This window comes from Malaya genurostris, chromosome 2, assembly GCF_030247185.1.
Source record: "Malaya genurostris strain Urasoe2022 chromosome 2, Malgen_1.1, whole genome shotgun sequence".
Classification (NCBI taxonomy): Eukaryota; Metazoa; Arthropoda; class Insecta; order Diptera; family Culicidae; genus Malaya; species Malaya genurostris.
In genome coordinates, this window is record NC_080571.1 from 3706133 (window position 1) to 3727965 (window position 21833).

The 21833-nt window shown below is 40.3% G+C and overlaps 2 protein-coding genes across 3 annotated transcripts in view; one reads left to right on the top strand and one right to left on the bottom strand.

Moving 5' to 3' along the window:
• LOC131432558 (WAS/WASL-interacting protein family member 2) overlaps window positions 1-17838 on the bottom strand; it is a 46989-nt gene extending 29151 nt beyond the window's left edge. For both annotated transcript variants that reach the window (XM_058598897.1, XM_058598895.1), the window contains exon 1: window positions 17106-17838. The gene's annotated coding sequence lies outside the window, so the exon portion shown is untranslated. The remainder of the gene's footprint in view (window positions 1-17105) is intronic.
• LOC131432955 (uncharacterized) lies at window positions 8345-12346 on the top strand. The gene has a single exon (XM_058599609.1). It carries the CDS (start codon window positions 8345-8347, stop codon window positions 12344-12346), a length of 4002 nt encoding a protein of 1333 aa, XP_058455592.1.
• Window positions 17839-21833: the final 3995 nt, after the last annotated feature.

Genomic DNA, 21833 nt, shown 5'->3' on the forward strand with positions numbered 1-21833 from the left:
TAGTGTGCTTACAGTAAAAATATCAATTTCAAGTGGTTTTCCATAAGTAACTATGTGATGAGGTGCGATTTTTTTAAATTAAATTTCTCTAGTTTGCATATTAAGATAATGTAGGGCCAAATAAATTCATATCAGATCTTCATAAATTAAAACTCAAATTAACAGTTCTGATAGTCGCATAAAAATATCCAAGTCCGACTTCCGGTTCTAACATTACAAGGTAATAAGTTTAAAAAATTTCAAACCGTCATAGAGAAACGTAATATATTATCTAAGTTGTGCTCGAAACTATGCCAATTTGTAGTCACTGTTTCAGTTTGTAGTTCATATTATCTGATGGTTTAATGATCCGAATTTCACCGGTGTCTAGTTTTCTGTTCCGGAAATAGTGTCCAAAATCTTCAAAATTGAGCTCACTACATTTTGTCAAACAAACAATAGCCTCTAAATATTTGAGAGCGGATCATTTCACTGAAAGCCCATTGCACCAAAAATCTTTCCTCGAATGGGCGACCGCACACTATAATTCACTCGTTTACCCGGGATATCCAAATCTAGCTTTGCCTTAGTTTAACTCAAACAGACGTTGCCGAAACAATGTTATCGAAATGTCTTTCGGCGAAATTACACTGATATTTCTAAGCCTTAGAAAGAAGCTATTATACATTTATCTATTGTGATTGTTCGGTGAACAAATCTTCTAAGAGCTCAAAAACTAATTGTAAGAAAAGCGGATTATTAAATTTAGACGCACAAAAAACGTATTTAATACAAGGGAATATTCTACAATTCGAACTCGACCATCAAGAGTTGTTACTCGATAATTTCGTCTGATAACTTATCGTTCGTTAGCGTTTCGGGTAGAATGAGCAAAAATATATGTAAAAACCAAACTTTATAGTTAAAAAAGTCGGCATAAATCTCATTGAATGCCTTGAATTGTTATTTCATATTTACGAATGCACAGGTGCTCAAAACAACGGTGATATTGAAATCGACATTGGCAAGAGTATAGATAATGGTATCACGATTGATAAGTAGAACTGATTACAAGATATGGTTTTATGAACGATGACTCATGCAAATAGTATAACAGCCTTTATATCTAATGATGTTGGAAGAATGAAGCAGAAAACCCACGCCAAATAACTTGCTTATTTTTAATGTAGTCTTTCGGATATGAAAACTAACTGATCGGATGCGTATGTCGTTTACTACTTGCAAATGTCTGAATCAGAATTAATCAGAACTCAATGTTTAACCAATTAAGGTATGAGATAGGAAGAGCGGGTGGTGTCGACTGGTAGTAGACATGTCTTTGGGAAAGTGACCGTTCTCCAAAGTCAAGCGTCGTGTCTGTTTTGATAGTAAATGAAAAGGTTACGAATATACACTACCTTGCGCTCTATTCGGTAGGGGGCATGTAGCAGAAAATACATTTTTAAGCTTTCGGTTACGTATAATTTTAACGGTGCGAAAACCTGTCGTTGGATATTAAGGGTCATAATGGATTCAACAAAGAACTAGGGGTGGAATCATGTAAGGCTAGATCTTGCTTCTTGCCACTACTCGAAATCAACGGTAGAATGGTATACTACCAAAAATGTCACTTTCGTCCCAAAAGACTTGAATCCACCAAATTGCCCACAACTTCGACCAATTGAGGAATTTTGGGCATCTTAGGAAACATGTCTCGGCAGCCGAAACCATTCAACAGTTCGAAAAAGATTCGCAAGAAGGTGCGCCAGCTAGTCTACAACGGCTAAGTAGCAAATGGTGAGAATAATATTTTGTTGTTGTAGTCTAATATTATCATTATATCGAATAAAATTTGAATATCTAACACTTGTGAATTATTTACAGCGTAATCAAAGTGCGTCCATACTTTTTGGGACATTATTTCTATTTTCGCGCCCGAGGCTTAAAGTTTGTATGGGATTTAGTATGGAGAAAATCACTTTTAACGAAAAAATCGGCTGGAGATCAATCTATGAAATCTAAAAATCAGTGCATGTGTTATTTTCGAAGAAAATTTATCAAGGAGGATGGCTTGATGGATCAAGGAGGATGGCTCATTCCTTAATATATCTAGCACCACTGCTGTTAGTGATGGTAATATGATTTTTTTCATTTATTTTGCTAACCTTACTGTAAAGAAAAAAATATTTATGTAAATTATGTTTTTAATTGCATAAAATAGTATCGTCTGTATCTTCTAAACTATAAGAGATAGAGAGTTTGTATATTTGGCAAAGTTATTGGATTTTTCTAAAATATTGAAATAGACTCCAAAAACCTATTTATTTAAATTAAAAAGTTAGATATGTAAAAATACTGTAAACTCTTAGTGGAAAGTGTATTTATTCAGAATTTGTGCACATTTGAAGCGATTGTGCATAATAATGTTTTTACACGGAACAGTGAAGTGAGTTTCGAATGTTGCACTCTAATTGTATATGTCAAATGATGTTTTTTGTATCTTCCAATCTTCTGTGCTACGCCGTCCGGTGTACAACTTGTATTCGGTTTTTGTTTTCCGAGTGCTCGAAGTTTTCAGCGAGAGAGTCGATTTCGCTAAGTCAAATGAAGAAAACAGCGATTTAGAAGAACATTTTTTAAAAAAGAAGCTTTTATTTCGTTTATGTCTTTTCCTGCAATACAACATCGTATCTATACCTGCCAATATAGAAAAGACAACCGTGACTGAAAAATTCTTTTCGGTAGTAGTTTGCCATCTAGTGACTAGTAGTCATTACGTTACGGTGTAAACGTTTTTTCGGTGACAAGGCGCCATATAGCTGCAGATTGCAGAAGACAATTCAACCATCCATGTTGGTTGAAAACAACATCTTATTTGTCTAATTCAACTAAAAAATTGGTTGAATGGAAATGGGGTGTGCCTTAGCTAAGAAATGACAGCACGTTCAATCGGTGAATTCAACTAAAAAAATAGCCATTTCAACTAATATTTTATTATTATTAAGAGAATGAGAATTAAAAAATCTAAATTTGCAAAAGTAAGATTTTTTTAGTTGTCTCAAAAATTAACTAAAATCAGAAAATCAACTAATTTTTTCGCCAAAATGCTGATTTCGGTCTTGCAGTGTGCCAATGGTGAGTTCAACTATAACTGTTCGATAGGATATTCATGAGCAACGTTCCAAACGATTTAAGTACATTCAATATCTGCACCTATCTAAGTACGTGCAAAATAAGTTTGTTTTGCTAGACAAATTCTCTGGTCAATTACTACGTGCGTTAATTCATGCACCAACATCACGGAAGTGTTCTAATTCCGATTGTCTTTTATTGTCCATTCCGCTACTGTCGGATTATTCGAGCATTAGTTCTAAATGATTTCTGTATTACAAGGTGAAGGCTTTCTGCAATTGCCCTACGCTACTCCATAATCAACCACAGAACATTTGCTCTTATAAACAGTCATTTTTTTCGGTTTACTCCAAAACAGACCAAATATCGGTGCATCAATGACGAAATGCGGTAATAAACAACAAACACAGTTCCAAATTTGGACTATTGCTGTAATTCCAGCGAGAAACAAACAACCAACGCTGTGCACTCGTATTTTGTGTCAAAGATAGATCGCCCTCGGTCAGCCCGAATAGGCCAAACGCACAAAGCCGCTAGGCGAAATTCGAATGGATTTCTTTTTTTTTATTGCGAAACTGCGAGTTGATGCTTTGTTTGCAAACTCTTGATTGGTATTCCGGAATTCAGTTTCTGGTTCACTTCGAAACCGATTGACACTTTGTTGTCAGTAAACAACAAACATTTTACAACGAGATCTGTGGCATGAATTGAGGAAATATCAGCTGTGACTGATCGATACCTTTTATGTTCTGTTCAAGCACCTGCTGCCAATCAATGAATCGGCTAGATGTGGGAAAATTGATCGGATTGCGTATTAGAATGGCCTTCGCCTACGTAAAAGGAAAGCTAAAATCAGAATCGATTGATGCTTTGTTTATTGTACAAAATGAGGCAAATAATTCTCGGTCTTCCCAGTGCAACTTGAAGAGTAGAATCAATTAATCTAGGTCCAAGGCCTGTTTCTAACACTATGTGCTGCTTAGAGTACAGATAGTAGCAGCCATTAAAATTTTTCTTCTACTACTACTACTAAATCATAATCGCAATCATTGTCACTGTCATTTGTCAAGTTGTAAGATATCTTATCGCGTTGGGTTCAACGCGAGATGGTCAATAGTTTGTCTTCCGTCGAATGATAATAAAGCAGGAATAATGGAAAACAACTACATGCGCGGATTCACTCGGGCAACGGTTCTTTTTTTTTCGTTGGACTGATTTTGGCCAATGCTATAAATTGTTCAGCACATATACATCGATAAATTTACTAAGATTGAGTTCTGTAATAAAATTTAATCCGACGTAAGTGAAAATCCCGTGCTGTTGGTAAAGCTAATAATTTGTTTAGCCGATAACGACCAGCGTCTAGTGCAAAAAGCTCTGGTGTTTGTAGAAATGTTTTCAGTTTACCTACCTACATAGTATAACATATAGTGACTTCAAATCTTCTGTTCTCATCCATAGTTGTTAGATTTACTAAATATTCCGGTATGAAAAGTGCGAAAAGATGCAAATGTGTCGAGCATGAACATTTGATGTGAATGAGCCTCATTTTTTTTTGTTTGGCTGGTACGACATCTACCAAACATGTTTAATCTACATCAAGTCGTTGAACAAACAACATCATATTTTTTCGTCGTGTTAAAAATGTTAAATTTCGTTCATTTATCAAAAAAGTGCTACAGAGTCGCATCGAATACCAAAAGCGAATGGCATCAATGTTAAATGTTGCACAACAAACGATTTCAGACCCTACAAAAGCTATGAAAAAAATCCAAGTGTGGAAAATTTGTGCCACATAAATTGAATGAAAAGCAGATGAAAAACCCTTGTGAAATTTTGTTTCAAAGTCACAAAAAAATCAGTTTTTGTTACTGGTGATGTAGAATTCTAAACGGAAAAAAATAATGGGTTAATCCGGAACAACAACTGTAAAATCAGATCGATTCGGCAAGATGGCAATGTTCTGTGTTTGTTGGAATCAGAAAGGTGTGGTGTATCACGAGCTCTGAAACTTGCTTAAACTGTTAATACTAGCCACTACAGACAACAAATGATCAATTTTTATATATTTTACTTAGTCTTCGATAAATTACATCGCACAGACACCTAATTACTAGTTCTTAATCTAAACATATTTTTAGACACATTAAAATCAAATTTGTCGTAGACTTCGTTAAAAAGACGGCAACATAGATTAAAAGGGTGGTTTTGTCCATATTGAGTGCGATGGATTGGCAACCGTAGAAATTGCACACGTCGAGTTCGCCTTAATGGAGAAAAAACGGCGTTTTCCTAACAGCTCCGCGCCGTCAATGTTGTTAACTATTACATCAGGAAATCGCCGCTGCAAGACCTGTCTCCTGCCCTCCAGTGTTGGTAAATTGATGAGTCGACAGCGGTCCTCGTAAAAGGGTAGATGAACGGGATCAGACCAAGGGAGTAGACGTGGTGCGTATCGTATGAAGCTCCTTTGCACGCTTTCAATTCTTCTGATATGAACACTATGGAACAGTGCCCATACCGGAACGGCATATTCTAAAATACTGGGAACAACTGAACAGTACTGTTCGGGACAACACCTTCGGCAACACTGCCGGCGGCCGATGCGGTGGATGTGGTTGACGTATAGACCGGCGGCGGCTAAACTGGGCCGATATGACGTACGATCGGTGTGAGGCAGAATGAAAAGGTAAACAAAGTTTGGAACAGCAGCACGTTGGGAAGATTAAATTTGTTTGATTTGCTAAAATTATAAGTTTAATCATTGTTTTGCGATTAAAATCGAAGTTATTATCAGTTATCGATTGCTGGTATTTAAATAATTAGCAGGTAAATGGTGATCTAGTGAGATTAAACATCGTTACTAATTATGCTAATCTAAAATAGTACGGACGGAGATAATAAAAGTACGGTAGAAGTACGGAACAGTTGGCGGAAATATTAAGAAGTTTTCCACTGTTAGGGTGAGTTAAAACTTAAAAATAAGGTAAAATAGACATTACAAAACAAGCTAAAATATTTATGCAGGATCGCAGTACTGGCTGTGCATTCGTTAAAAAGGGAAAGAAGCCTAAAAAGAGGAGAAGAAAACTAATCGTAAGTAAAGTGAAGAACATGTAACATAACCTAGAAGCTAAAGTTAAATTAAAATTGCAGCTTTGATCTGCATCTGAAACGGGCAGATTCATCGAAAGTTTTACTTGGTGTAAATCCGAACAAAATCAAAGGATTAATCGGACCAGTTCTCGAAGGATGGCTTCGGATTCCCTGATGAACGAATCGTTGGCGACTTGCCTGATGTGTGGCGGTCCGGAAGAGGATGATACCCACATGGTGAGCTGCAACGAGTGCAAACTGTGGGCGCATTTCAAGTGCGCAAAAGTTACCGAAGAGGTAAAAAAGGTGGATTGGTATTGCCATAAGTGTATAGCATCACGAGATTCACTGTTGGACGTACCGAAGCCGAAGAAAGGCTCGAAGAAGGGCTCTAAGAAGGGCGATACGGATTCAGTTCACAGCGCAGGATCTTCGGTTGCCAAGCACGTTGAGCAACTAGAGCAGGAGCACAAAGAGCGAGAGGAAGCTATGTTCAACGACTTGACAATACGAACGAAGAAACTGGAATTGAGCCGTAAGCTGAAACAAAAGCAACTGCTGCTTGAGAAGGAGATGCGTGAAAAGGAGCTCGAATTGGAGCGCGAGATGCAAGATCTTCAGCTGAAGCAAGAGCAGGAATTGCTAGACCGACAGCTGGCCGCGGAGAAGGAGTTCTTTGAGAAGAGACAAGAAATTCGGCGGAAGAGGGAAGAGAGCCTGCAGAAGGTCAAAGAGTCATCGGACAAACCGGCCACTGGCGGAGGTAAACCGGCCGGCAAGGCGGGCAAGGGTGGCAAACTGGTTCTGGCAGGTGGAGCTGGTGTGAGCGAGAAAAAGCCGAACATTCCAGCTGGTTCGGCAAGCCTGGTACAAAGCTGGCTCTTGGAGCACCTTCTGAAGGGCAATCAGCTACCGGAAGAACAGCCGGAAGAGTCTGAATCGTCCGACAGTGAGGAGGACGAAACGGATGATGATTCGGAGGAAGATTCTGATCCGGAAGAAGCACGTCGACCGGATGAACCAGAACTTTCAAAGCCGGCACCAAGCACAGTCGGGTCGAAGAGAAGCAGTGGACACGGGCCGGGGCCGCATGTAAAGGTGACGAAAGACCAACTAGCAGCTCGGCAGGGTGCTTCAAGACATCTGCCAACGTTCAGTGGTGAACCGGAGGTATGGCCGCTGTTTATTAGCAGCTTCGAGTACTCGACTGAAGCGTGCGGATATACGAACATCGACAACCTGAAACGGTTGCAAGACAGTTTGAAGGGGAATGCCCTCGAAGCTGTGCGTAGCCGACTGATACTTCCGGCAAGTGTTCCGGATGTCATCAACGATCTGCGCAACTTATTCGGGAATCCGCAGAAGCTGCTGAAGACGCTGATGGCGAAAGTACGGAACGCGCCAGCACCCAGAATCGACCGTTTGGAATCCTTCATACACTTCGGGATTACGGTCAAACAGCTCTGCGATCATTTGGAAGCTGCTGGATTGAAAAAGCACCTGAGCAATCCAATGTTGGTCGACGAGCTGGTAGAGAAGTTGCCCACCAGTTACAAGCTGGACTGGGTAAGATATAAACGAGGCAAACGCGGTGCTTCGCTGAAGACGTTCTCCGGTTTTATGCAGGACATAGTGGCAGACGTGTCCGAGGTATCGGATTTTCCCAGTTGTTCGCGAAGTGAACCGGCGCGTACTGGAAAAGAGAAATCCCGGAAGAAGGAGTTTGTACATCTGCACGATGACTCTAAGAAGGAAGAGCAGAAACCTTCGGAAAGTTCGGAAAGTTCCGGCAAGCCGTGCTGGTATTGTAAGCGTACCGATCATAGGGTTCGGGCTTGCGACGACTTCAAGAAGATGAACGTTTCCGAACGGTTGAAAGCAGTGGAGAAGCTGAAGCTCTGTACGCTCTGCCTGAGTAATCACGGCAACAGCCGCTGTAACTTCAAGCTGCGATGTACCGTGAAGGACTGTGGTGGAAATCACCACCATCTCTTGCATCGTAGAGAAGAGTCGGTGCAGCAATTCGCACAGCGTACACCGTACCGTGATATTCCGTATGGTTCCAGTGACGCTGATCGTGGGAAAGTTAGCTGTGAGAACGTTAGCTTTTCTGGATGAAGGATCGACTACTACGCTGATGGAGGAGAGGATTGCTGGAAAGCTTAAGGCGAAGGGCAAGGCTGAACCCTTGATAGTATCATGGACCGGTGATATAAAACGCCACGAAAATGGCTCCCGTATAATAAACCTGCAGATCACGGCAAACGGAAGCAGTGAGCCGTTGCCACTGAAGAACGTGCGTACGGTGTCGAAGTTGATGTTGCCGAAGCAGAACGTAAAGTTTGCGGACGTTACAGCACGATATCCGCACCTAGCGGGTTTATCGGTAGCTGATCATTCGTCGGAGGAGCCGGCGATCCTGATTGGGCTGGACAACCTGCATTTGTTTGCGCCATTGGAGTCCCGGGTTGGTAAAGCTGGCGAACCAATTGCCGTGCGGTCGGAGTTGGGTTGGACGGTGTATGGTCCGGAGAAACAGAAGCCATATGCCGAAACGTTCCTCAATCTTCACGTTGCGAAACCAGCAAGTAACCAGGAGCTCCACGATATGATGCGAGAACAGTACGTGCTGGATGAGGTGGGCGTCACTTCGTTTGGAGTACCGGAGTCAGTGGAGGACCAGCGTGCTCGAGCGATCTTGCGGACTACGACGGCGAGAGTAGGCGATCGTTTCCAGACTGGTCTCTTATGGCGCGAAGACGAACGACGATTCCCCGACAGTTATCCGATGGCTGTGCGTCGAATGAAGGCGCTCGAGAGAAAGCTGGAGAAAGACAGTGGACTCAAAGAGAATGTGTGCAGGCAGATTGATGAATATCAAGCCAAGGGATACGCACATAAAGCTACGACGCAGGAGCTTGCAGAAATACCGAGTACAGTAGCTTGGTATCTGCCGCTAAACGTCGTACTGAACCCTCGAAAACCGGATAAGGTACGATTGGTATGGGATGCTGCGGCATCTGTCAACGGTGTGTCGCTCAACACGGAGCTGTTGAAAGGGCCGGATATGCTAGTCTCGCTTCCCGGCGTCATTAGTCGCTTTCGCGAGAGACCGGTTGCCTTCGGAGGTGACATTGCCGAAATGTACCATCAGATCCGGGTCAGACCGGAAGACAAATCTGCCCAGCGCTTCCTGTTTCGGAAGGATCCGGAAGAAAACCCGCAGGTGTACATGATGGATGTACTTACGTTCGGGTCGACGTGCTCTCCCTGCTCGGCACAGTACGTGAAGAATCTAAACGCTGAGCAGTATTCGGCAGAATTCCCGGAAGCAGCGGAGGCGATCCTTCATCGTCACTACGTGGACGATTATTACGACAGTACGGATACAGTCGAAGACGCGATCAGGCGAGCGAAGGAGGTGCAGTATATTCACGATCACGGAGGATTTCACATCAGGAACTGGGTGTCAAACTCCAAGGCGTTTCTCGATGAACTGGGTGAGCGGAAAACGAGCGCAAGCGTACACTTCAACCGGGACAAAACCACCGAGTACGAACGTGTCTTGGGCATCGTCTGGGAGCCGGAGCAGGATGTATTCTCCTTCGCTACATCTTCTAACACGGGGCTCCAAGAAGCTGTGCAGAGCGGAGAGCGCCCAACTAAAAGGAAGGTGCTAAGCTGTGTGATGGCGCTGTTCGACCCACTAGGTCTTCTGTCGCCGTTCACGGTGCTGGGACGAATGCTGGTCCAAGACATTTGGCGACATGGCTGTGACTGGGACGAATGTATCGACAATGTATCCCACCAGAAGTGGACACGCTGGTCCGGCTTGCTATCGGACATCGAGCGGTTTAAAATTCCGCGGTCGTACTTTGGAAGTGCGAAGTCAGGTGAAATCGAAGATGTGCAGCTGCATATATTCACGGATGCCAGCGAAACAGCGTACGGCTGCGTGGCATACTTTCGAGCAGTGATTGGAGGCGAAGTCAGGTGTGCCCTGGTTATGAGTCGGTCAAAGGTGGCACCACTGAAGCAACTGTCAATCCCACGACTAGAGCTTCAAGGTGCGGTTTTGGGAGCAAGGCTGGCACAAACGGTTCAGCAAAATCACAGCCTCCGAATCAGCAAACAGTTCTTTTGGACTGACTCGCAAACTGTTTTGTCCTGGATCCGTTCCGACCAACGCAGATACAAACAGTTTGTCGGATTTCGGATAGGGGAGATTATGAGCTTGACGAAGCTCACTGAATGGTGTTGGGTGCCGACGAAGTTAAACGTCGCAGACCAATTGACCAAGTGGGGCAAAGACCTGGAACTACTTTCGGACAGTTCCTGGGTACGAGGCCCAAACTTTTTATACGAGAAGGAAGAAGATTGGCCGAGGAAAAGTATGCCGCCGGCGAATACGGCGGAAGAGTTGCGGGTACATCTGCTTTTGCACGACGTGGCAGTAGCGGAAAGCTTGCTCGACTTTCGTCGATTTTCGAAGTGGACAGTGCTCGTACGAACCATGGCGACGGTGTATCGGTTTATATCGAATTGCAGAAGGAAGGCCAAGGGTTTGCCGACCGAGACGTTGAGGTCAACGGAAGGCCAGAAACCGACGACCACGAAGAAGGCAATCCGATCGATCCGTGTACCGTTGCGGCAGGAAGAGTATCAGAAGGCAGAGCGGTCGGTGCTGAAGATGGCGCAAGTCGAAGCATACATCGATGAGTTGAAGGTTCTGCTGAAGAATAGAGACCGTCCTACCAGTCAATGGCAGACGGTGGAAAAATCCAGTGCGTTGCACAGGCTAACTCCTTTAGTCGAAGAAGATGGCTTGATTCGTATGGAAGGGCGTTCCGCAAATGCGGAGTTTCTTCCGTTCGACTTGCGGTTTCCAGTCATAGTTCCGGACGAGCATCCAGTTGCGAAGCTTCTAGTGGAACACTACCATAAGCGGTTTGGTCACGGGTACCGCGATACGGTGAAGAACGAGTTGAGGCAGCGATTTCACATTCCGAAAATCAACGCAGTAGTTCGGAAGGTAACATCGTGCTGTGTCTGGTGCAGGGTACATCGCAGTCGTCCACAGGCTCCTCGAATGGCTCCGTTGCCGGTACAAAGGCTGACTCCATATCTCCGAGCGTTCAGTTACGTCGGTGTCGACTATCTGGGTCCCTTCGAGGTGACGGTTGGTCGCAGAAAGGAGAAAAGATGGGTCGTCTTGTTCACCTGCCTGGTGATCAGAGCCGTGCACGTGGAGGTGGCGCATAGTTTGACAACGCAGTCCTGTTTGATGGCGATTAGACGGTTTATTTGTCGGCGCGGAACTCCCATAGAGTTCTTCTCAGACAACGGTACAAATCTACGAGGAGCAAGCAAGGAAATCGTTGGGATCTGTTACACCATCGGATTGGATTGTGCCGACGAATTTACGAACGCGCAAACCAAATGGACGTTCAATCCACCCGCTGCCCCCCACATGGGAGGCGTGTGGGAGCGGCTTGTACGGTCCATCAAAGAAGCACTGCAGGCGTTGAACAACGGGCGACGGTTGACTGATGAAATCTTGCAGACGTCCATCGTTGAAGCTGAAGAGATGGTGAATTCTCGACCACTCACTTACGTTTCGGAACAATCTTCGGAAGCAGAAGTACTGACACCCAACAAGTTCCTGCGAAACTTCTCTCCGATCGACCGGGATGCACTGCCATCGCCGGTGAAAGCAGCAGAAGCTCTTCGGGACTCGTTTAAAAGGTCTCAAGAACTAGCTGAGGAGATGTGGAAGCGCTGGATTACGGAGTACATTCCGACCGTGAACCAGAGAACGAAGTGGTTCAAGGAATCCAGGCCGTTAAAAGCGGGTGATTTGGTGTATGTAGTCGAAGGAACAAGTCGGAAGTCATGGGTTCGCGGAATAGTGGAACAACCGATCGTCGCTGGTGATGGGAGAATACGACAAGCGTTGGTACGCACCAAAAATGGTGTATTCAAGCGTGCGGCAGTCAATCTAGCGGTGTTGGAGCTGGATGATGGTAACACTGGATTGGAAACGGGTTCCCAACCAGGATTACGGGCCGGGGAAATGTTCGGGACAACACCTTCGGCAACACTGCCGGCGGCCGATGCGGTGGATGTGGTTGACGTATAGACCGGCGGCGGCTAAACTGGGCCGATATGACGTACGATCGGTGTGAGGCAGAATGAAAAGGTAAACAAAGTTTGGAACAGCAGCACGTTGGGAAGATTAAATTTGTTTGATTTGCTAAAATTATAAGTTTAATCATTGTTTTGCGATTAAAATCGAAGTTATTATCAGTTATCGATTGCTGGTATTTAAATAATTAGCAGGTAAATGGTGATCTAGTGAGATTAAACATCGTTACTAATTATGCTAATCTAAAATAGTACGGACGGAGATAATAAAAGTACGGTAGAAGTACGGAACAGTTGGCGGAAATATTAAGAAGTTTTCCACTGTTAGGGTGAGTTAAAACTTAAAAATAAGGTAAAATAGACATTACAAAACAAGCTAAAATATTTATGCAGGATCGCAGTACTGGCTGTGCATTCGTTAAAAAGGGAAAGAAGCCTAAAAAGAGGAGAAGAAAACTAATCGTAAGTAAAGTGAAGAACATGTAACATAACCTAGAAGCTAAAGTTAAATTAAAATTGCAGCTTTGATCTGCATCTGAAACGGGCAGATTCATCGAAAGTTTTACTTGGTGTAAATCCGAACAAGTACAAAGTTTTCAGGCAATAGATGTCTTCGAAAGACTGTGTATTCCGACGGATGAAACCCAACATGGAAAAGGCCTTCGCGGTGATTAGTGTGACGTGTTCCGAGAAGCGTAGTTTGTTATCCAAATAGACTGCAAGATTCTTTATTATAGTGACTCGCTCAATACTTGTTGCGGAAATTTTATAGTCGAAAACAGTTGAAGTGCGTAAACGAGAAAATGTGACAGCATTACATTCATGAATGTTGATCTCCATGCCATTGATATTACACCAGTCGATAAGTGTTTCAATGTCACATTGCAGTGCGTAACAATCCAGTGGTGATATAATACTGCGGAGAATCTTTAAATCGTCTGCGTATAATAATTTTGGAGATTTTATTGCTTTGCAGAGATCGTTGATAAATAGAACGAATACCAATGATCAATATGAACTATGAATTGATCGAAAAACGATCAAAACGGGACAAAAGACACGGCAAAGTCATTTTGTTACACCACAATGCACTTGCACATAAAGAAAATCCGTTTCAGGATACAATAAAAGTACATGACTTTTATCCCTCCCGCCGTATGCATTAGACTTGGCCCCTCCAGAGAATCATTAGTTTTCATCGATGGGCAATGCATTGACTGAGCACCACTTCGAATCCTATAAAGAAGTCGAAAATTGGGTGTTTGACTGGTTTACTACAAAAGACGAACATTCCTATTGGCGTGGTGTCCAACATTTGCCAGAAAGGTGGTCAAGATGAGTAGAAAGCAATGGTCAATATTTGAATAAAATATTTTTATTTTCCCATTCAAAATTAGTGTTTTATTTTAACAAAAAACCATTCACTTATTACCGGTATATGTGGTATACAAGAGTTAAAATTAGTGAAGATTGTATATTTTTCACTTTTGTGAGTTTAATGCTATTTTAAAGATGTGATTAAAAAAAATTACGTCATTTTTCGAAACTACTTGGTATTGATTTCCAGAACCCACATATGGCGAGAGTAAAGAGACTTAATTTTGTCATTTATCAACAATACATCTCAATAGAGACTGACGTAGCATGATAATAACTTTTCATGCTCTCTTCCTTTGTTTGGTTTGCACACGGTTCGGTGAAAGAATTTGTTAACCGGAAAAAAGTCCCGAAATATTTTCAATATTTGAAATCATTTTGGGCACAGATCTTCGTGAACATGTTTTAAGAGAAAACATTATTTTCCATATTCCTAATGACAAAATCGTTTACATAGATACGGAAAATCTAAAAGTGATAGACAGTGATGCCAGTTTTCTCTGAGGTCAAATCCGTAGGTTTGGATTCAAGTTTCCTCATATTCATACGTGTTCATGAAATTAACTGTTTGGAGTTATGAGCGATAAAGAAAAACTGATCAGCGATAGAGATATATTGATATTTTTATAATCGGGCATGCAAAAATACATTCATGAAGATAGTAAAATAATTACACGGAACGACCGAAATAAGCTCTGCGCCTAATTCGTATTACTGTTTTTGAATTAGTTGATTTTAACAACAAAATTTCCAAAATAACTATAAAATTAGTTAAAATTTAGAATTAACTGTGCTGAAAAAAACTCTTATTTTTAGAGAATGTGTTTAGTTGGCGAATATTCTGGACATAAACCAGCAATATTTCAATCCAACACGAAATTCTCATTGACAACTAATTTCGTTATTAAAATCAGAAAATTTGATTCTATTTATCTATCACCGTCATTACTGAAGTACAGCACAAAGAAAACAAAAATGAAATTGGTTTTATTAACAAGTTTATTAGCCAAAAACTCATGAGAAGTGTCAAAGCAAAACAAAATTACAATTAAAAAGCTAAAAGTCTTGTGAAACTGCTTGCAAATTGTTTTTATGTTTTTCGCATGTGTTGCGATATATCCATATATAAACTTCTAAACCGATATGTAAAAATGACGTAAACTCTTAGTGGAAAGTGTATTTATTCAGAATTTGTGCGCATTTGAAGCGATAGTGCGTAATAATGTTTTCACGCGAGACAGTGAAGTGAGTTTCGAATGTTGCACTCTAATTGTACACGTCAAATGATGTTTTTTGTATCCTCTAACATTCCGGGCTACACCGTCCGGTGTGCTACTTGTATTCGGATTTTGTTTTCCGAGTGCTCAAAGTTTTCAGTGAGAGTCGATTTCGTGAAGTCGAATGAAGAAAACAGCGATTTAGAAGTAAAATTTTCAAAAAGAAGTTTATGTTTCGCTTATGTCTTTTTCTCCAATACATCATCGTATTTATACCTGCCAATATAGAAAAGATAACTGCGACTGAAATTTTTTCGGTAGAAGTGTGCCATCTAGTGGCTAGTAGTCATTACGGTGTTAACGTTTTTTCGGTGACAGAGCTGCAAATTGCAGAAACCAATTCAACCATTAATGTTGGTTGAAAACAACGTTTTATTTCTCTAATTCAACTACAAAATTAGTTGAATGGATATGAAGTGTGCCTTAGCTAAGAAATGAAAGCACGTTTATTTGGTGAATTCAACTAGAAAAATAGCCATTTCAACAAATATTTTATTATTATTGAGGGAATTAAATTAGAATTAAAAAATCTGAATTAGCAAAAGTAAGATTTTTTAGTTGTCTCAAAAAATAACTAACCAAAATCAGAAAATCAACTATTTTTTCGCCAAAATGCTAATTTTTCCGTGTATTTTCTGTAGTTATCAGGAGGAACATTACAAAATCTGGAGATTACTAGATAAATAATGCAAAATCCGTTGATTTTTTCATGCTTATCCGTAGATCTACGGATAAATTGTGTTGGCATCACTGGTTGTAGACTCATTCTTAACACAATCTCCTATTTGTAAACATTTCGATAGTCCTACGACAAAAGGAACTAACTTTGTTTACTTTTTCTTTCACGATTGATTTCATATTTCTGTATAAAATGTTCAAAACGACAAATGTAGCAATGAGAGATTCTCTCTGTTTACTTTCTCTTTCGATTATTACGATACTATTAGCCATCCTTCTCTCCAATTATTTACCGATAATAATAACTAAAGTTATCATCTTTGAATCTACACTGAAGAAATTACTGAAAAAAGCAGGAATATTTCGCAATAATCGAAAGAGAATGTAAACTAAAAGAATCTCCTCATTGTTACATTCGTCGTTTTGAACATTTTATACGAATTTGACACCTTTTATATTTGAGGACACGTTCATTGATTTGAGATGCGATTCCAATGCATGTCAAGAGGGCATAGGCAGAGTATTTCTACAGATTAGAGAAAGCTTCCAGGTGAGGTGTTGGTGTCGTGAGATATTTTTTGTGAATCCTTTTTTTTTAATCTATTTTGGACACAAGTCAAGTAATCGTCAAAATAACGTGGTGACTCTATCCTTAACTGTTGAAAACTATTGGTAAAAAATAACCATGTTTTCATCATTTTCTGTTATAACTTCGATTTTCTTGAACACTACAATTCATAGAAAGCATTACCCGAATAGTTATACCTAATTTAATTATTTATAATTTTATACTAAAACTCACAAAGTTTATAGTGCACTTTTATTTCATTGCTCTTAAGTCAGCCCTAAATAAAACAGTCTCTAGAAGTGTAGTTCAATGATTTTTTTAATTAGATAAGGTCTTTCACACAAAGTTTGAAGGTTATTTTCCTTGTTTGGACACCTCTGGTAGACTAACGATACGCGATTCAAGAGGTAGTACGGACGACCGGGTAGAGGCATGTCAACAGAACAGACAACAAGAGCGATCCGGGAGGCGACAGTATACACATAAATGACGAATTGCTCACCATTGCCTCCCGCAGTCGATCTGTTTTTAATTTTGTTATGCTCGGTGGGAGAGTTCTTGAATCGTGTACTGTTCTCGTATATGCGAAATAATCTCTAGGGAGGCGTACGGAGTTGTCAAACATACAATCATATTGGTGCATAGATGATAATAAAAATGAAAAAAAAACTATTCAGTCCGACGTTCAACTTTTTACTGAGCTTTCACTATGATAGAGCCAGGTCATACGTCAGTATCAACAAAACTTCAAGAACTCAGAATCTTGCGAGCATCTGCTGGCACTTGACTATTGCTCTTGCACTAAAGCAGCAAACCTCCGTAATATGACTACGTGTAGACAGACGATTACTCACCACCTGGTTTCGTCTTGCGGACTTCCCTCCTGTTGCTGCTAATGCCACTGCCACTGCTACCTCCGCCAACACCACCGTCCGCTGGCTGCTGGAGCTGATGATGCAAAATTTTATCTCCGTTCGACTCCAGCTCCGTACCAGATAAATGAACCGTCCTGCTTGGAATTTCGCAGTGACCTTCTTCCGGGAAAGAAAAATCTCACCACAACTGAACACCTTATCTAATCAACCTCGTTTAGTTAGCCAGAAATCATCGGAGCGCAAGCGGTGATCACTTTTTTGCATTTGAACAGGAATTTCACAAATATTATTGGTTTTGATTAATCAAAAACGTATGTGCACACATACACAATTCTACTGCCAGGCAGACTCAACTTTTTTTTTCTTTACTTGACACTTTTTTCACACTCATCCACGCACTCAGTCGTATATTGCATCCTTGTCTGACACATGAAACTACGTTTTCTAGCACACTTCCATCGACATGTTCCGGAGTTGACAAAATAAAATCTTTCCGACAGAATCCAAAATTGGTACCGAAGGATGATACGTATGATGTTTTATTGAAGCACTATCCGCACGGGCCGAGGATCGACATAGCGATAGAGAAAAGGAACGGGGCTCCAATTCCAATTTTCCGTTTTCTGAATGGACACTGTAGTCGTCGTCGTGTATGTGCAATTTTCGAGCGAGCTGCGAACACTTTTGACGTCTTCACTTCGAGAGAGACCCGTTCGTTTTGATTGTTCGATCGTCGGTGCTCGATGACTTTTGTGATTATAGCAGCACGATAGCACTCATTTCATGAGACTTTCATAATACCGTCAAAAGAAGTAATGAGTTGCTTGACAGGCGAGGAAGAACAAATCACTGACTGTTCATTATACCTAAATATAGGGTTGCCGCCTGAAAAAACGTTCTACGGAAGTCCTCCGCTGGCCCAATATGTTCTACAGTTAGGTTTTGCACGAACATGACATAACCTCACCAAAATGAACTAATTTTGATAGTGGTTTGTTTATGTGTTTATTCTAGTTTAAATACGTGTTCATAGATATGTAAACACAACTTGATTCATCGGCAGTTTATTCGTGTCGTCATCGTGCAAAACCTAGTTGGTTCGAAGAATGACCCCATTTATTAGTGGGTATCAGGCGTTTTTAACAGGCACTTTTTCGTCATTTTCCAATTTTTAATTTGAAGTCGCAAAACAGTAATGACGAGTTTTCTATGCAAATTTGAAATATCATTACTTAGTCATCATTAAAAATGCCAAAAATAATTCTCGTGTAAGGGCCGCTTTTGATAATATTTTCATCAATCCGATGCAGGGATGTCAGGTTCACAGATTAATCTGTGTTACACAGATTTTGAGTTTTCTGCACAGATTTTAAAACTGACACAGATTTTCACAGATTTTTGAAAATGTTCACAGATTTTCACAGATTCTTGAATAAATCACAGATTTTGGAAATCAAGTACAGTTTAGCACCAAAAAGTAACACAGCGTGTTGGTAGTGAGACCTTTTTTTTTTTTTTGCTCACTAAATTGAATTCGAATCAGCAGAAATGGGGACGGAAAATGGGTGGTGAGAACTTTTTTTTTTTTTTGCTCACCAAATTTGATTTTGAACTGCTATCGGGGTACGGAAAATAGTCACAGATTTTCACAGACTGGTTTTGGATTTGACCACAGATTTTTGAAAAAATGACCTGGCATCTCTGATCCGATGAAGTTCCACTACACGATCAATAGTATTGTCAGTACTCCTTGGATTGGAAAGTGACCGGGAAAATCAGAGAAACCGGGAAAAAGTCGGGAATTTGGTTTTAGCGGGAAAAAGTCGGTAAAAAATTAGTGCAAATCCGGGAAAAAATTTACTAGTCCTAATCTTAGTAACAATTTTCATCATCATGTTTTTCCTGATACAACAAATGAAAAGATGAAGGCCATTTTGTATTTAAACTAGAAGTTCAGTACAGATTTTGAAACTTCTTATTGTCCCTCACAGGTTCAATGATGCACAATCCATTGAAAATGGAGCCAACACCTCAGCAATTTAAAATCAATAAGCAAGCTTTCTTAGTTGTCATCAATAACAGCATAATCAATGCTCATAATGAAAAATAAGAATAATTTGGATGCTTCTGCTGGATTTCTATGAAATCTCGATAAATATTAGAAAACATTCCAAGTGCAAATGACAGTTTCTCTTTGTTTATTTTCTCTTTAAATTATAATGTTTAACAGCAGATCGAAAGTTGATAGTTTCAGTCGTTATTCTATACAAAGTGTAAGATAGAAGGATTGCCTATAGGACCGTAATAATCGAAAGAAAGAGTAAAGAAAGAGGAACTGTCATTTGCACTTAGGACCTTTTCAAGTGTTTTTCTTCATATTTCAGAATAAGTATGCATGATGGTTAAAGTAACATCAGGTAACATGTTTGATAATTTTTTAAAGAATTCTTAAGGGCCGTGTTTCTAGTTGCCAGCCAATGATTTCCCTAATTTCAAGAAAAATTTGTCTCAGTAATGGTAAATTGTGACGATACTTGTTTGGTAATCTTGGTATTGATTTCAATAGGATTCACAAAATCGACAAAGCTGTCGACTTTCATTTTATCCACCGTTTCCACATTTGATTTCCTTCTTTGACAGCTGAAATTGGTTTTTCAGAGTTCGTAAGAGTCCGTTCAGTGAATCTATGTTTAATTTTTTTCGAAGATTATGAACAATGATGAGGATATTGATGTCGACGAAGGAGCAGTCGAAGATTGTCGATGATAGGAGAATCAAATTTAGATCATCTCAGTCACTAGAGGCATAGATTGTTGTTGTTTTTCCAAAGTGACAAGCGTACATTTTAAGAATTCTAGAAGGATTTGGTTCTCTCGCCAGAACCCAACTCTGAAAGAATATCGTATATGTTGTTAGCAATGGCCTCTCGTCCTCATGTGCACCTCGTGCACTGCACAACTGGCCACATAGGCTCCGTGAGAGCTTGTATACACACATTCAGGAGAGGCTTCAGTGGCTTATACTTATGACAGTTGAAAACAAATTGCTGTCTCAGTTGCAACGTCGAAACGGTTCTGATATCACACCATATAAGCAGTGCACAATCCGTAAATTTTTTCACGAGACGCCACTGGTTGTTAGAAGTAATCGGGTTTGAGGGAGGAGTGTTGTGCTTTAGTTTATTCATTTTTAATTTTTAACCTTATACTATACCAGGCTAAAAAGTATTGGAATATACTAGAGATGGTCAGTTCGCGTACGGTCCAAAAGAACTAGTTTTCCTCGAAGATTGACTGTACTGGAGTTCTTTATTGAAGAACGATAGCTCTCTATTCTTCTCAATAGAATAGTCTTTCGAAACGTTTGCTGGTTTAAGGAATCTGGTAGAAGTTCGCGAACTTTGAAAATGTATACAAAAGAGAATGATTATTGATAGAACACATGCAAAAAGACTTTATTATTATTGAATCTGTTTACTACACAATATTATTTGAAGCTCTCATATTATTTTCGAAGAAACATACAAAGTTTCAGAAAAACGAAAGAACGGTTCAATAGAACTAATTCTTTCGGTACAAGTTACAAGAAGGACTGATTTTCCAGATAGCCTTTAAATGACTGGTTTAGTGGTAGTCTTGAAAAAGATTGAATAGTTCGAAAAATAATTATTTTATTTTAATTGTAAGATTTTCAATTTAATTTTTCATCATTAGGTTTTCAAACAACTGATGATATTTCTGGAAAACTACAAAACACCACCAATAATCGACGAATATGATGTGAAAGCTGCGCTTAAGAGCATCATTGGAAAAAGCAAGAAGTTTAAATAAATTGTGTTGATTTTTCAAGAAGATTGCAATAATTTTGATGCATCATTCCTTCGTGAAATGCAAGACTTATCACTTTCATCACCGTTGGCCAGATATGTTACTTGTTTTAATCCTATTGTTACATCGATGTTACTGGCGAATTAAAATACAAAATAAAGACGGAATACATTGGGCTGGATGGTACTGTTGGTTCAGAAGCTAAACGTTTGGACAAACTGTGGATGAGAGTTTTAATCGTAGTTCCAAGGAGATACCCGAAAAATACTTATTTCTTAAGTCTCGTTTTTTTGGACATGTGAAAAAAGAGGGAATTTTTATTTTGCGCACCGGTAAAACCGGGAAATTGAAATCGCTAATTCACTAGCCACCCTGATTTTCTCTTGCTTTAGAGTGTGATTTCATTATTTCCTCAAATATACACTATTTTTCGCACTGGATAAATACTACAACAATATCAATATAGAATATTTTTTTCCATTTTCTGTCTTTCATTGCTGTAAAAAAAAAAACAACTTTTAATCGGAAACCGGAAAATCTAGTGTTATATACCATTTGACTCAGGTCGATGCGTTCGGAAAATGTCGGTTGAGTGTGCTGCATTCATGTGCACTTTTTACACGGATTTTCAATGAATGAACGATGAAAGTACTCTAGAAAGGTCGTGAATACAACGTACCCACGCATCACCTATTCATTGACTTCAAAGCGGCACACGACACAATCGATCGAGGCAGGCTATGGCATATTAAGCACGAATACGGTTTTCCGAATAAACTGACCCGATTGGTCAAAGCAACAATTGGTAGAGTGATGTGATACGTCCGAGTAGCTGGCACATCAAACCCCAAAATGTTTTGTATATCAAGTTTCGTTGCTG